Source organism: Pocillopora verrucosa, chromosome 6, assembly GCF_036669915.1.
Source record: "Pocillopora verrucosa isolate sample1 chromosome 6, ASM3666991v2, whole genome shotgun sequence".
In the NCBI taxonomy this organism is placed as follows: domain Eukaryota; kingdom Metazoa; phylum Cnidaria; class Anthozoa; order Scleractinia; family Pocilloporidae; genus Pocillopora; species Pocillopora verrucosa.
This window is the reverse complement of record NC_089317.1, coordinates 2,854,101-2,869,070: the sequence shown is the minus strand read 5'-3', so window position 1 is coordinate 2,869,070 and position 14,970 is coordinate 2,854,101. Positions and strand designations below refer to the sequence as shown.

The following is a 14,970-nucleotide window of genomic DNA, read 5'->3' as shown; positions in this document are numbered from 1 at the left end:
AAGCAGCCTAAGAACTCACAGTCTTCTACTGTTAATAAAAGAATATCAACAGGAAGTTCAACAGTTTCCCAAGGATTAGAGATTGTTGGAAGATCACTCAACTCTGGAAGTTTCACACTGAGCTCTGGCGGGCTGAGCTCTGACAGGCTACTATTACCAGTCTGTGCTGATGTATTTTCCCCTGGTATTACTACCGTCTCTGAAAAAGAAGGTTGTAGTCTTGGTTTTTAAACATTTGTATGTGACAATTAAATAGCTTACCCAAATGGAAATCAAAAGATAAGAAAGATGAAGAAAAAAAAGAAATTATGGATACAGTTGATGTATCAAGGTAATAAAGATTCACAACTTCAATTACACATAGTTGTGACTTTTAAAGAAAAATCTGCACAAAATTCATTTCATCTAACAATCTAGTATGACTTACTGTACATTATTGACTCTACAAAGTTAGTTTAAAACTCAGGTTTAAAAAAAAATTACACACACCCCTCTCCCATGAATTTTGTTCAGAATTGTCAGAGGAATCCTCCATGTCCCCTCCTTTCCTGGCCTTTTCCACAATTTTGTCCTCATGCCATTTGTCTGTGATACAGTCATCATCTTTGAACCACTCTGTCAGAAGCTCTCGGTAATGTTCTTCAAGAACAGCATCCATATAATAGAATGTAGGATCATCTATGACTTCCTCATAGCAGGTCCCTCCAATGCGCAGAAAGGTGTCTTTGATGCTGTTCCAGTACAAACTAAAAGTTGGATCATCAATTGAAGCATTAGCAGCATGACTGAAAACTCTGTCCCTGAAAAACTTGATGCAAGTGATGTCAGCTGCAAGAGAGGTGTCTGATCCTGGAGGAAGGTTATTCCAGCCAGAGGCAGGGAGAGTCAGACCCCAGATATTCTTCAGAAGACATAACAGTAAGCAGGTGTCAAAGTTCTTTGAGGAAACTGAAGATTTGGAAGTAGGATACAGTTTCCCCCACTGGGAAGTACGCAGGACTCTCTTCTTTCGCAGTGATTGCAGTTTGGCATGGTTTGTGGGATCAGTCAGAACTGCATGAAGGTTTCCTGGTGGACATAACCGGTCAAAGATCTCCCTTAGCACAAGTGATCCAACTTCAACGAGAAGGCAACAGAGCTGAGCATAATTTAAGCTCTCTTTGACAGAAGGATGCAATGGGGTGGCAGAAGCCATGAAATCAAGTCCTCTGTAAATAAATGCTTCTAATTAATACATGGAAGGCAATATTACAGAGCACATACAAAAAAAATAGGGAGCCTTCTAGAAAAATTGTCCTACTCATGCTATTATTAAAGAAACTGTAATAAACAGAGATCTTCAGTAGATCATGGCTAGTTTAATCAAAGATAAAGTCAAAAGGTACAGGGGAAACTTACATGTGCTCTGTTGCACAATATTTGATGTCTGTTTACTTCACGCTAAACACATGATTAGATTAAAACAGAAATCTTAGAAAAATATACAGTAAAGCTTATAAAGTACAGATTGTGGAAATAAAACTTTTCACAGTTTTTGTTTATTTTGGTAGGCGCATGTAAGCATTTAAACGCAAAATTGATGGTGTTTGCTATACTGAATTACTAGCCTCCGTGTTACTCCAGACCTCGAAACAAACTGGACAGTATAACTCAGCAGATAATGGGCTAACAAAGAGTGTCAGGAAATTTCGATATTCCTATTGGTTACTAAGAAAATCTATTGTGAGGTTGGATTTCCCTTGATGTCAAACTCCAGTAAATTACAAGAGAAATATTTCAAATTTCGTTAAAGCCTTCTGCACTTCTGTGTGATAATATCTGAGGAACATTCAAGCCAATTTTCATGAAAACCCAACAAATCTACATACCCTATTAATGTAGAGGTAACTTGTGTAATAACAAACCTCGAGTTTTTGGCCTCCAAAGAAATTCAGAGTTTTCTTGCCTCCTTTTCAAAAGTGTGTGTCAATGCAGTCATGCCACTGACCAATAAAACACAACATGGAACCCCCTAGCAAGCCTCCTGACAAAGAACTTCTTTGAAATTTGCAGGAAAGGTCATTTCATACAATGAGAACATGTGTTAAACAAAATCCAAAATTCATCAAGCAAGCTGGTGAAAGTGAAGAACTTAACTTCAATTTCATTATGCTCTCTCCTGCTTTTAGTTGACTCTTCTAGGCCATTTGATGAAGACTCTCATTATGTAACATTTTGCAAAATGTGCTAGAGATTCCCAGTGAATGTGCAGTGCAAGATGTGATGTAAACAATATATGCAAATTGAGATCCTGGACAAAAGCCCACAGAAAATGTCAACACTCAGGTTGAGGCCTTTCCAATTATGACGCCTTTTGCTCTTCTGTGCAGGTTTCCTGAAACATTCTTTGTACTGTATCTTGCCTTCTTTTTAAGATTTTTACAGTAAATGAAACTTTTATGTGGTTAAAACTAGTTTCTGACTTAAGAGAAAAAAATGAAATTTTGAAAATTTTGAGCAGATTTTGTTGACAATAAATATGAAAATAATATATGGAAAAAAAAGCATCAAAAGATACACAAGAACAGAAAATGGAAAATGAAAGACATTCATTGTAAAAGAGAAAAGTCCAGAGTATCTAAGTAGACCAAAGATATTTTACAACTGCAAGTTCAATTTGTTTCAATTTTGCTATATTTGAATTAAACCATTATCTCATCAGGCTTGAAGTAAGAATCTTCAGTCTCTAGAATATTGCTGCAGAAGAGCCTCTTTGTTTCTTTTTTGAAGGATTTCTTTGACAAAATTTTCTATTCATTTAGCATCTCATTCCAAATTTTGACACCTAGAGTACTTAATCCTAACAAGTTGTGATGTTGATGAGCAAGTAGTATGTAAGTATAATTGTTTAATGTTCTCACAAAACGTTTCATGATGTTAGAAGGTGCACTGTTGCTATGAAGATCGAGCATTAATTTACATACAGCTTCATGATATAAGATGGTAATAGGTAGAATTTTTGCATTTATAAATAAGGGGATAGCATGTTCTTTTTTATCAGTAAGGTAAATTAAAACAAAACTCGCTTTTGGAGAACAGCAATTTTGTTTACTATAATTATATTTTTTAGACCCATTGCCCTAAGCAGGGAGTCCATAGGTTATATCAGGCACAATTAAGGATTTATACAGTAGATATTTATAAGGACAGATGATGGAACAATCTATCTCAGCTTAGCAATCATTTGTATGGTCTTACTTATTTCAGTGACAACACAGTCAACATGGTTTTTCCAAGAAATATTTTCATCAATTAAAACACCTATTAAACAATTGATGTAGCTCTTATGTTCTAAACTGACTCTTCTATTTGTTTCACTATCAAATATACTTCTTTGACAAATTCTCCTTGTCTGTTCCATAGGAAATGTAAAGAGAACAGTGTGGAGAATATGAATACCAATGTTTTAGGGTGTTATGGGTTAAAAGTCAAATGAGGCAGGGGGAACACACACAATTCTATAAAACCCACACTGCAGGACGTCCCTTTGCTACCTTTGTGACTGAGATTTTCATCTGCATTTTAACCTTCAAATGGGATGCTGCAGGCATCACCATCCTTAGGGGGGAATGGGGGCATACTTCCCCTGAAAATTGTGAAAAAATATGAATTTTCTATAGCATACTTTAGTTTTAAAGTGAGCATTTCCACTGCTGGAAAAACTCTGAAACACGTTCAAAGTAAACAAGGGGTAAATTATATTTGAAACAATAATAATTTCATAGTTACTTAATGACAGCAGTAGTTTGCTGTAAGAAACAATAGTTTCAGCTTGAGAACATCATATTAAATTTTTTTGCGCAAGTCTCATGATGAATGTGAAAGACTTGAGAGCTTTGAATTGGGCTTTTAAGTGGGGCAGCTTATAAGCAGCAGTTTTCAGTATTTCTGGAGTAGAGGTACAGGCATGTATCAGTTATTCCTTAGGCTCAAAATGAAGGAATGCATTATGTCATTCACAACAAGCCAGCACTGCCCTTGCAAAATGGCTTTTGGAATTCCTAGGAATTCCTAGGAATAAAGGTGTGAATTTTCATGGTAAATTCGGACTGGGAATTCCTAGGAATTCCCAACCATAACAATTCTGGTTCTAAAAACCTAGAAATTCCCAGAAATTCCAAGTTTATTGCTAACAGGATTTGGAATTCCTAGGAATTCCAACTTAGAGAACCAATGACTTTCCCTGAAAAGCTGTAAATCTAAAAAATTCCTTGGAGTTTCAGGGAATTTTGGGAATTTTTAGGAATGTTTAAGAATTACTGGGAATTTTAAGCAAAAATGTGAGGCTAATGATATAAAATAAATACTTTAAATTAAAAAAACCCAGCTAAAATTCAAGTATTCAATGAAATTTATTTAGAAGCTTAATTAAGGCTTACATGTAAAATATTTTTGATTCATTATTAACATCAATGTGTGGTAATATTAGGATGGAATCTGATTTTTCTTTCCTTGAAAACTTCATAAGGATTAATCCTCAATTACAGCTATTCATATAAAATAGTCCTAATCAATCATTAAATTTGGTTTGACACAAATTGTGAATAAAATCTGTTGATTCTTTTCCATAAAATACAATATCTTAAATTATATTTGAAAGCCAAGCACTCTTAGGAGTGAAGGGGTTAATTACAGACAAATAAAATGGATTTTTTGATTAAAATCTTGTTGTAACTGTAACAATAAATTAGAATGAAGTTATCCTAAACTGCTAACTTAGCTGCTGTATGTATCTTTTTCCTGGGCTCACAATGAGTTGGCCTTGAATGAGGTTGTCTACAAGAAGCTTGACCATTTTGTATCTGGGTTCCATGACATCTGAATTTGAAAAAAAAAAAAATTTAAATATATATATTTAAAGCTCAGACCAGGCCTTTAAGATGGCTATGAGGAAAAGGGCATTCATTGGATTCTCAAATTGAGAAATCTCTGTTATACTGAGTGACTTTTATATCGGAGTTAGTACATCTCTCTCATAGATTTTACTAAAAAAGGGCTGAATACATTATTTTGTTTTTACCAAGGAGGGCTTCTCTATGTACTAAGGTTTGTTTAATAACAGTTCCTATTATGAATCTTGAATGTTCCCAAACGTGATTGGAGGAATCTTGAAACCTTACTGATAGGTTTATTTCATTGTAAGGCATAAGCTTAAGAAACTGCGGCATGCAAGTTACCGATTCGATTCTCAGAATTATTCTAGTTTCAGTTGCGCCGAGCGTTATGTAAGCTTAATTCAACCCGCTACATCTATTCTTTTATAAGATTTTGATCACGTAACGAATATCGCAATTTTTACTCACCACAAACTTTCAAAATCGTAGCTTTACAGATGGCCACTCAACCCTTGTTTGTACCAGTCAATATGTCAACCGTTGTCCCTTCTTTTAACTCCACGGCGCCAACGAATTTCTTCTCTTTCGAAACACTCACGCTGTTCTCGTTTTCCCATTGAACCACAATAAAAGCTATCTTTAGAAATGTTATATTAAGCGAAACAGTTGAGAAAAGCGATCAACCGATGAAAAGTACATTCAAAGATGAGCGCCAAATGGAGTCTTCTTTGTTTCCGATCACGGGCATGATCACGTGGATCTTTTAGGACTTGTCATTGGCTAGCAAAGTGAATCCGCTGGCTTGCCGATTGCAGTGTTAAGAGAAGCGCACAACTTTATTCTGACTTCTCCGACCAGTTCTCTGCTTCTAGACGATTGGATACCTTGGTGATATTAATGATAATGTGAGCTCACTCTATGTAGAAATAATCGACAAGAATCGATCGTATTACAAATGCACGATTTGTGGCCGAAAGTTGTCGAGGAAACAAAGACTCGAAACTCACTTGAGTTGTGTTCATGGCAAAGGTGAGAAATAACCCAAGTCAATCACAGTTTTGAATGCGACTACAAATCGTCTTTTACCCTCATATTTATAAAAGAAGGATACCACATTAGGAAGTATAAGAGATACATAGATGATCCCAGTGTACCAGTACCTAAATCTACGAAGCTTGACCGTAGCAAGCGTTCAGCAACACGTTCCAACACCGCCATCTCGATTCCTCAGTCAGTCGTTTCCACTGAACTTAAAGCAGAAGTGACAACAGAGTAGAGTGCGTCTTACAAAGGAGAAACATTTGTACAAGAGACAGAAGTAACTATATGCGATTACAGAGGTGCGTTGGAACTCAGGTTCACAAACAGTTATGCGTCCGAAGTATAAAACAATTTTGTTGATAGCTGACAGACAGAGAAGAACAACAAGTAAACTTTAGAGCTGTTATTATTGAAGTATGAATTGCACTTTTCATTTTTATATTTTGCACCAAAAATAAAAAGATGTAATATTTTTTGGGAGATCCAGTGATTGGGACATTTAAGAAATTAAGTTATGAAAGGAAACTTGGTTGGTACTTCTCACTACTAACAAGTCTTGTTGACAAATATTTTCAGATCAGAGTTTCAAATAAAGTAAATTGAAGATGTCATTTAAAAGGTGTTTTTTCTCAAAGGGAACATTGACTACCTCTGTCTTGTCTGCATGCCAAGTGTTTGCAAAGTGTGTGGATGATCCATAAGTATTGGAACTCTTACAAAAATGTTTTGTAAGAATAAAAACAGCAAAACAAATTACAGCAATTAGTCACGAAAACAGAGCTAAAAACTGAAAAAAAAAACAGCAACAACAATCATGAAAAAAGAAAGCTTAATTAGGTGTTGAATTTGTTTGTCTAAGGCATGAAATTTCTACTAAAAATATTGTCAACAAAAAGTCTCTGACAGTGTTTGAGGCACCTGAGCTTGGCTGTTCCAAGGTTTTCTAACAAAGGCAACCAGTAATGTAGGTAAGGGAAGTAACTTATGTTCATAACTAACAAAGTTCTTTAAGTGTAGATAACAATGTAATTATTGTTAACTATTGTGGAAGTTGTGTACCAAGGAACAGCTACTGAATGTTTGATGATTTTGGCACATCAGTAAACATGAGACATTAATTTGCATCACAATAAAAATATTTTTTGATCATGGAATCCAAGAGTCCTTTGAAGTTAGAAAGCAAATCTGTGATATGAGTACATTGGATTAATTGGCAATTTCCATTTAACATAACTGACTGCTGGTTCATGAGAAAATCCATATTAATGTAAAGGTTTACTAAAACTTAGTTTGAATAATAAATTTCATGATCTTTAAGTTATAAACATATACATGTATGTATATCTCTTGGTAAGTTTTGTATAGCATACCTTTTATCGAGCTAAAGTTTTAAGCCTCTGAAATTACTCCTTTTCTTAAAAACCTTCACATTCAAGGTATTGAGAATTTCTGAGAATTTATATGGACCTCAGGGTATTTAAATTGCCTCAAATTCAATTCCCAGAAATTCCCAAGAGTTCCACACTTCTTAATTTATAGGTAGTTTGTAAAGCTGAGAATTCCTAGGAATTCCTAGGGATTCCAAGTCCTCACAAAACTGGAGTCTTCCTTTCCCAGAAATTCCCAGTAATTCCAAGCTTTTTAAATCAGAGTTAATTTGCATAGTTGGGAATTTTTGAGAATTCCCAGGAATTCCTAGAAATTCCCAGAAAACTGGGAATTCAGTTCGCAAGGGTCATTTGCATAATTGGGAACTTTTGAGAATTCCTAGGAATTCAGTTCGCAAGGGAAATAAGGGGATAGCATGTTCTTTCTTATCAGTTAGGTAAATTTAATGCAATGGTTGCTTTTGGACAACAGCAATATTGTTTACTATATATTTTCTAGACGCATTGCCCTAAGCAGGGAGTCAATAAGTTAAATTAGGTAAAATTAAGGATTTATAGATATTTATGAAGACAGATGATGGAACAATGCATCTTAACTTACATGTAGCAATCATTTGTATGGTCTTACTTATTTCAGTGAGAGCACAGTCAATGTAGTTTTTCCAAGAGAGATTTTCATCTATTAAAATACCTATTATTATTAATTGTCATGTAGCTCTTATGTTCTAAACTGACTCTTCTATCTGTTTCACCATCAAATATACTTCTTTGACAAATTCTCCTTGTCTGTTCCATAGGAAATGTAAAGAGAACAGTGTGGAGAATATGAATACCAATGTCTTAGGGTGTTAAAGGTTAAAAGTCAAATGAGGCACTCAGGGGTAACCCACACAATTCTATAAAACCCACATCCCTTTGCTACCTTTGTGACTGAGATTTTCATCTGCATTTTAACCTTCAAATGGGATGCAGTGGGCATCACCATCCTTAGGGGGAATGGGGGCATACTTCCCCTGAAAACTGTGAAAAAATATGAATTTGCTATATATGGCATACTTTAGTTTAAGTGAGCATTTCCACTGCTGGAAAAACTTTGAAGTAAGTTCAAAATGAACAAGGAGTAAATTATTTTTAAAAGGATAATTAATTTCAAAGTTACATATGAAAGCAGCAGTTTGCTATAAGAAACAGCAGTTTCATCTTGAGAACATAATATTAAATTTGTTTGCGTGAGTCTCATGCTCAATGTGAAAGACTTGGGGGCTTTGACTTGGGCTTTTTAAGTGGGGTGGCTTATAAGCAGTTTTCGGTATTTCTGGAGTTGAGGTACGTACATGTATCATTTATTCCCTAGTCTCAAAATGAAGGAATGTATCATGTAATTCACAATAAGCCAGGAGTAAACTAGAAAATTGATTTTCAAAAACTACTTTGAAAACACATTTCCAATGTGAAAGCACAGATGAATGTGGCCACTACAGTCTTTTGATCGATTTTCATCCCACTGGAACTAAAAAACTGTTCAATGTTTTGTTAACATTAATTGAAGTAAAATTAATTTGTCATGGCATCAGGCATCTGCAGTCAGATGGCCCATCAGGCAAAGCTCAGATGCCCGACAAAAAGTTGACTATTATTTTCAGGATTTCAATCAGAGCATATTTTTCCATCACAATTAAGTTACAAGAGGAGATCAAGAGTATCAATTACATTTAACTTGAGAATTTTCCATGTATTTAGAACAAAATACAGGAACACTTGTAGGATTTACAAGAAACAACTTAATAAGGCATATTGTGAATATATCAACAACTTAATTGAAACACCTATTTCAGATCAGCCTGAGAAATTTTGGAGATTTGTTAAATCTAAAAGACAAGATAACATAGGGATAAATACATTAGAGGAAGATAATACTAATGCATCCAATAATTACGGTAAAGCTAATGTTCTTAATGATTATTTCCATTCTATTTTTCACTACAGAAAAGCTCAACTCTTTACCTAGTTTGGATCCTAGTCTATCATGCCCAAATTTGAATCAAATAATAGTGACATCATTAGGTGTCCAGAAACTTCTTGAATCTCTTACTGTGAATAAAGCTAGTGGGCCAGATGGCGTGCCAACATATCTTCTGAGAGAGCTATCACATGAGTTGGCATCCATCCTGGTTTCACTTTTTCAACAGTCATTAGATCAGGGTCAGTTGCCAAATGACTGGATTAAAGCTAATGTAGTTCCAATTTTGAAAAAGGGGAAAAGATCTTTAGCAAGTAATTATAGACCACTATCTCTTACTTCAGTGACATCTAAAATACTAGAACATATTACAGTATATGTCATAATATTTGGAAGTAACTGGAAGACCATAATGTGCTTAGTAATTTTAAAATGGTTTCCACACAAGTTTCCAACTTATGATGGTAATACACAACCTCGTTAGTGCAATGACCTCCAAGAAACAGGTTGATACCCTTACATTAGATTTCTCTACAGCTTTTGATAGAGCACCTCATCAGAGGCTGCTCTATAAGCTGAGTCATTATGGAATTCAGTGCAACTTGTTGCCCTGGATACAAGTGTTTCTTACTAAGAGAACACAGAGGGTAGCCTTGGAGGGTGTTTCATAGTATAAACAGTCCAGTTGACTGCCAAAACATACAGACAGATTAAGATATGTTAACTAAATGGGAGAAAAATTGGCAAATGTCATTCAATGTTGATAAATGCCTCACCATCTGCTTCTCCACTAAAAAATCTAATTTAGATACAACACATGTTCTTTATATAATCATGTTCTAACTCAAGTCCATCACCATTCCTACTTAGGTGTGATACTTTCTGAAGACCTTAAATGGTCAGAGCATAATTGCGCATAATTATAACATCAAGTGCCAAACAAACTCTGGTGTCATTTGGAGGAACTTTAGAAATATCTCTGTAGACTGTTAATCCATATGCAAATTCTGCTTGGTATCCATATTTACAAAAAGACATTCTGTACATTGTCTTGATATGATCCAACATAAAATCAGCAGCTAGGCTTTGTTTCAATAATTATTCCAAGCAACCTGGAGCAGTAACTGATATGTTACATAAATTGGAGTGGCCATCTCTCAAAGGAAGTTGAATTCTCTCTCGATTATCAATGTTTCATCAGATTGTTTATCAAACTGTTGATATTGACAAAGATTTGTATTTCACTCCTTTATCTCGTAATTCAAGGATTGGTAACTCCAAAACCTTCATAAGACTAAGCAATTCAAATTGCAATCAATAAGCATACAGCTTTTTTCCGTGGTCAGTCAACCACTGGGATAGACTTCCAAGTGACATTGTAAATAAAGATGATAATTTAAAATTTAAGGCTGCTCTGTGTGACCATCTTGTCAAAACTGGGAAGCGGTTTTAAAAAATTTCTCTTATCACATATATATATTCTTACATTAGTGTTTATTTATTATTTATTTGTTACTTTATTATATTTATATTAATGTGATGCGTTGATCAATACGCTTCATCAATTGATAGGGTAGATTAGTAGAAGTAAATTAACCAGATTCAGGCAAAATAATAGATACTCGGTCAAACAATATAAATTAATAACGAAACTAAAAACATTATGTGTTGGTCTCAACACAAATAAGCAAATGGTTGGCGAATACGAAGATGTCTCAAACAAACATGCAGAAGGTGCTGAGCGAAGCATTAATTCACGAGTTTAAAGCATTTGTCTTTTCAAACACATATTTAATATCTACTAGCCAAGCGAATCCAGCCAAATTTGACAAAATAATGGCAGCTAAGTGAATAATCATCAAAAACTACTGAATAAAGTGACATAAAGGGTAACTATGAGCTCCAATTCGAAAAATATGACCATCTCTTCCGCAAACAAACAGAAGGTTCTAATAGAACCACTAACCCATGAACTCAAGCCATTCGTCTTTTCAAACACATATTTAATATCTACTAGCCAAGCGAATCCAGCCAAATTCAACAAAATAATGGCAACTAAGTGAATCATCATCAAAAACTACTGAATAAAGTGACATAAAGGGTAACTATGAGCTCCAATTTGAAAAAAATGACCATCTCTTCCGCAAACAAACATAAGGTTCTAACAGAATCACTAACCCATGAGTTCAAGCCATTTGTCTTTTCAAACACATATTTAATATCTAATAGCCAAGCGAATCCAGCCAAATTTGACAAAATAATGGCAACTAAGTGAATAATCATCAAAAACTACTGAATAGAGTGACATAAAGGGTAACTATGAGCTCCAATTCGAAAAATATGACCATCTCTTCCGCAAACAAACAGAAGGTTCTAATAGAACCACTAATCCATGAATTAAAGCCATTTGTCTTTTCAAACACATATTTAATATCTACTAGCCAAGCGAATCCAGCCAAATTCGACAAAATGATGGCAACTAAGTGAATTATCATCAAAAACTACTGAATAAAGTGACATAAAGGGTAACTATGAGCTCTAATTCGAATAATACGAGCACCTCTTCAACAGTAATTGCTAACCGAAGCACTAAGCTAAGAGGGTTAACACAAGTCCCTTCCTTGCTATAACATGAATCAAGTTGAAAAGTATGTCTATGGTAAAAAAATAACTTTACCTTAGCGACAATCGTCCGCTTAGAAACGTCCAAGAAGTCTTTCGAATTAGGGGTCAACCACATCCTAACCGCAATTTTGGAAACCTCTGTAGGAATGATTTCCGGGCTTTTCCCTACTGCGAAAAGAACAACCGAGGAAGACTAGAAACTAGGCGGACTATTTAATTTTATTATCAACAGTCAATTTTTCCTGGAAAAACTCGATCGAGGATAACCGGATCATTGGATTTAGGATCGAGGATCGAGGATCAAGAATCAAGGATCAAGGATCGGTTCAAAATGAATTAAATAAATTAAATAAATTAATGGGCATGATTGATTGCTCATCTACGTAACTCAGTCAAGATCTCTCCCATATGCTCAGGAAAAAATAAAAGAAAGTAACTGAAATCGGCACTAATATAACAAATATCATAACTATAGATATACTTAATACTGAAAGAGCCATACCACTTTATGGAATCGCCAATTTTAACCTACCGACCATTAAGACAGCTATTGAAGACGGACAGCTACGGAGCGGGTCACTTTTGCACATGTTATATTCCCATGAAATTTTCAAATTATCCCCAGTGTCGGTATGTGATTGCGCATCTGACTTCCGGTGCAATTTCAAAACACGAAGCCGATTTTGGCGATTGCCCGAGTGAATAACAAATTTCCAGCTTCTTTATTTCGTCTCTTCAAATTTTTACTGACCTCAAAACCTGAAAGGAAAAGCAGGTGAAATGCATCTGCAGAATCACTTGCTTAAAAAAGAAAACGTTTTGGTCGTTTTTCCGACGGGATTTGACATGAAACATGATTCGGAAAGTGACAAAACTGCATCGCCCCACTGAGTTGTTGTTGTGAGTCCCCTAAAGTATACAATGAATTTGCTGTTCACTCCGGCAAATCAACAAAGATCTTGATCCAGAAAAGGGATGGATAGACGCGTGGAGGCTAGGCGCAGCTAAAACATGTCTCTAGTGTCTTCTAGTAATGTCGTTCAGAATACAGTTATGACACTTTCAAAGCAGCGTGTCCGTCTTCATTTTGAGAAATACGATTGTCCTCTAGATGGTGTACAGCTTGTCAACAGCACAAACTTGCCTTTGAAAATCGTGTCATCAGAAGCAGGCAGTAACAAGGACAGTTTTTAATTAGACAAAAATCTATTAGCTTCTGAATCTCTCGAACAAAGTATCTCATTTTTTTCCGTTCTCCATTTGCGGATTCACAATCCTTTACAATGAGAGAGTTACGTTCAGATTAACAACCAGGAGTCATGTGAGACTGATCGAAATCGCTGTGTCTAAACTTTGGTTTGAAGTTAACAAAATGTTTTCATATACATCCCTTTCACTCCCACGATCTCAATATAAATTCTCCTCACTCTCTGTCATACTTTGCTTATAGTGTTAGTTCAGAGAATATGGTGTTAAATCAAACAATATCCCCCAGTTGATTTTTTCCTGATTCTCATCACCTGTCTGCAATGATATTGCAAGGAGAAATTACTTATTGGTCACTCCTGGGAGTGAAAGGGATATTCACAGTAATTTTTTCATCACTTCTCGGGTTTATTTGGAACCAACATAATAACCAACTCCCAGTTAGCTCGTCAACTCAGTTGGTAGAGCACTGTACCGGTATCGCAGAGGTCATGCCTTATTTTCACTACTGCTCAAGTACTGTTTATTACTGCAAAGATCGCTTTCCTATTCACTTCGTTATCCGCAGTTCACAATTCACTCTTTTTCTTTATTTTACTCAATAATTTAACCTTTACACCCTAATATCAGTATGCATATTCTCCATACTGTTCTCTATACATTTTTCAAGGTGCTGATAAGGAGAATTTGTTCAACAATAAGGAGTTTCTTCAGTTGATAATCATTTCCTTTATTCTCATGACCTTAATTTTAGATTCAGAGGTGATATTGTAAGGAGAAATTAGATGCTTATCACTCTAAGGGGTAAAAGGCTTAAGGGTTTTTGTTTTTACTTTTGCGCGCTATGAATGACGTGGAGCAATACATCGGAGTTGGAAATTTCAGTTTTCATTTCTGATCAGTAACCGAGCGACTCAGAGTCACTTTAGGTTTCTTTTGTCATAAATTAATTCTGCAATCTTTGAAAAAGGGGTAGGCTATTAAGCTCTGTATCATTTAACAGCCGTTTTTAGCACCTTTCACACACCACAAATCCCTACCCCCCACCCCAAGGCATCGAACTCTCATGTTAAAAGAGCGGTGTTGCTCGTGTACATTATCTAATCATGTCATATTCGGTTTTTTAATAAATTTCCTGCTCATTAGCGCCTCTGTGCTGCATGAAAAATAAGTGCAGCAAAAATAGATGGTTTTCCGTCTTGTAATGAGCTCACGACAAAAAAAAAGACTCCCTATGAGAAATTCAAGCGTAGGCATGCGCATTCTGTGTTGCATAGGGGCGCAGGAAGACTTATCCGGAGGAAGTAGGATGTATTAGAATGGAAAGGGATGAAATTATTGCTTTTTCTTGTAGTATTTTCACTAAACCCTTATCGTGTACAACTCCGTTGTGTAATTAAAGTGAAGGAAGTTGTGCTCTAACAACAGAATCTTTAGAGACCTGTCCTTCCGATTAGCAACAATTGGCGGATTAGGATACATTTGCGCCAGGTTATTGTTGCTTGAAATAAGGTGCCAGTGTTTCATAAGAATCTTTTTGAGATTCTTCTAAGCAGGGTTGAAAGTCCTAATAAATACCAAAATCTTTTTAGATGATTTCGGTTTGTTTTTCAAAGCCGTGTTACGTGATAAGAATTGTGCATTGGGTAAGACCTTTTCGACAAGGTCCTGAGGGTAGCCTCGTTCTGCAAGGCAAGTTAACAAATTATTTCTTCTTTAACTCAAAAGATTCTTTAACCGAGTTTGTTCTTAATAAGCGCAGTGCCTCTCATTTTACAAAACTCTTCTTAGCACTGAGAAGGTGGCGTAAAGAGAAGTGTGTATATTAGAACGTTTCTGTGGGCTCGCATTATGTTTAAACATCAAGGATTTTCCT

General features: G+C 35.5%; 1 protein-coding gene across 2 annotated transcripts in view; it reads right to left on the bottom strand.

Annotated features, from left to right (window-relative positions):
- Positions 1–12,033, bottom strand: part of LOC131793036 (NLR family CARD domain-containing protein 3-like) — a 21,634-nt gene extending 9,601 nt beyond the window's left edge. The window contains exons 1-3 of one of the 2 annotated variants that reach the window (XM_066169288.1): positions 11,941–12,033; positions 490–1,208; positions 1–199 (exon numbers count right to left, since the gene is read on the bottom strand). The exon at positions 1–199 is cut by the window's left edge and continues 473 nt beyond it. In XM_066169288.1, the coding sequence (XP_066025385.1) occupies positions 1–199; positions 490–1,195 (905 nt within the window). In that variant the 5' untranslated portion in view covers positions 1,196–1,208; positions 11,941–12,033. Of the gene's footprint in view, positions 200–489; positions 1,209–11,940 lie in introns of those variants that run through there. The other variant, XM_066169289.1, reaches the window with a different exon arrangement.
- Between the last annotated feature and the right edge of the window lie 2,937 nt (positions 12,034–14,970).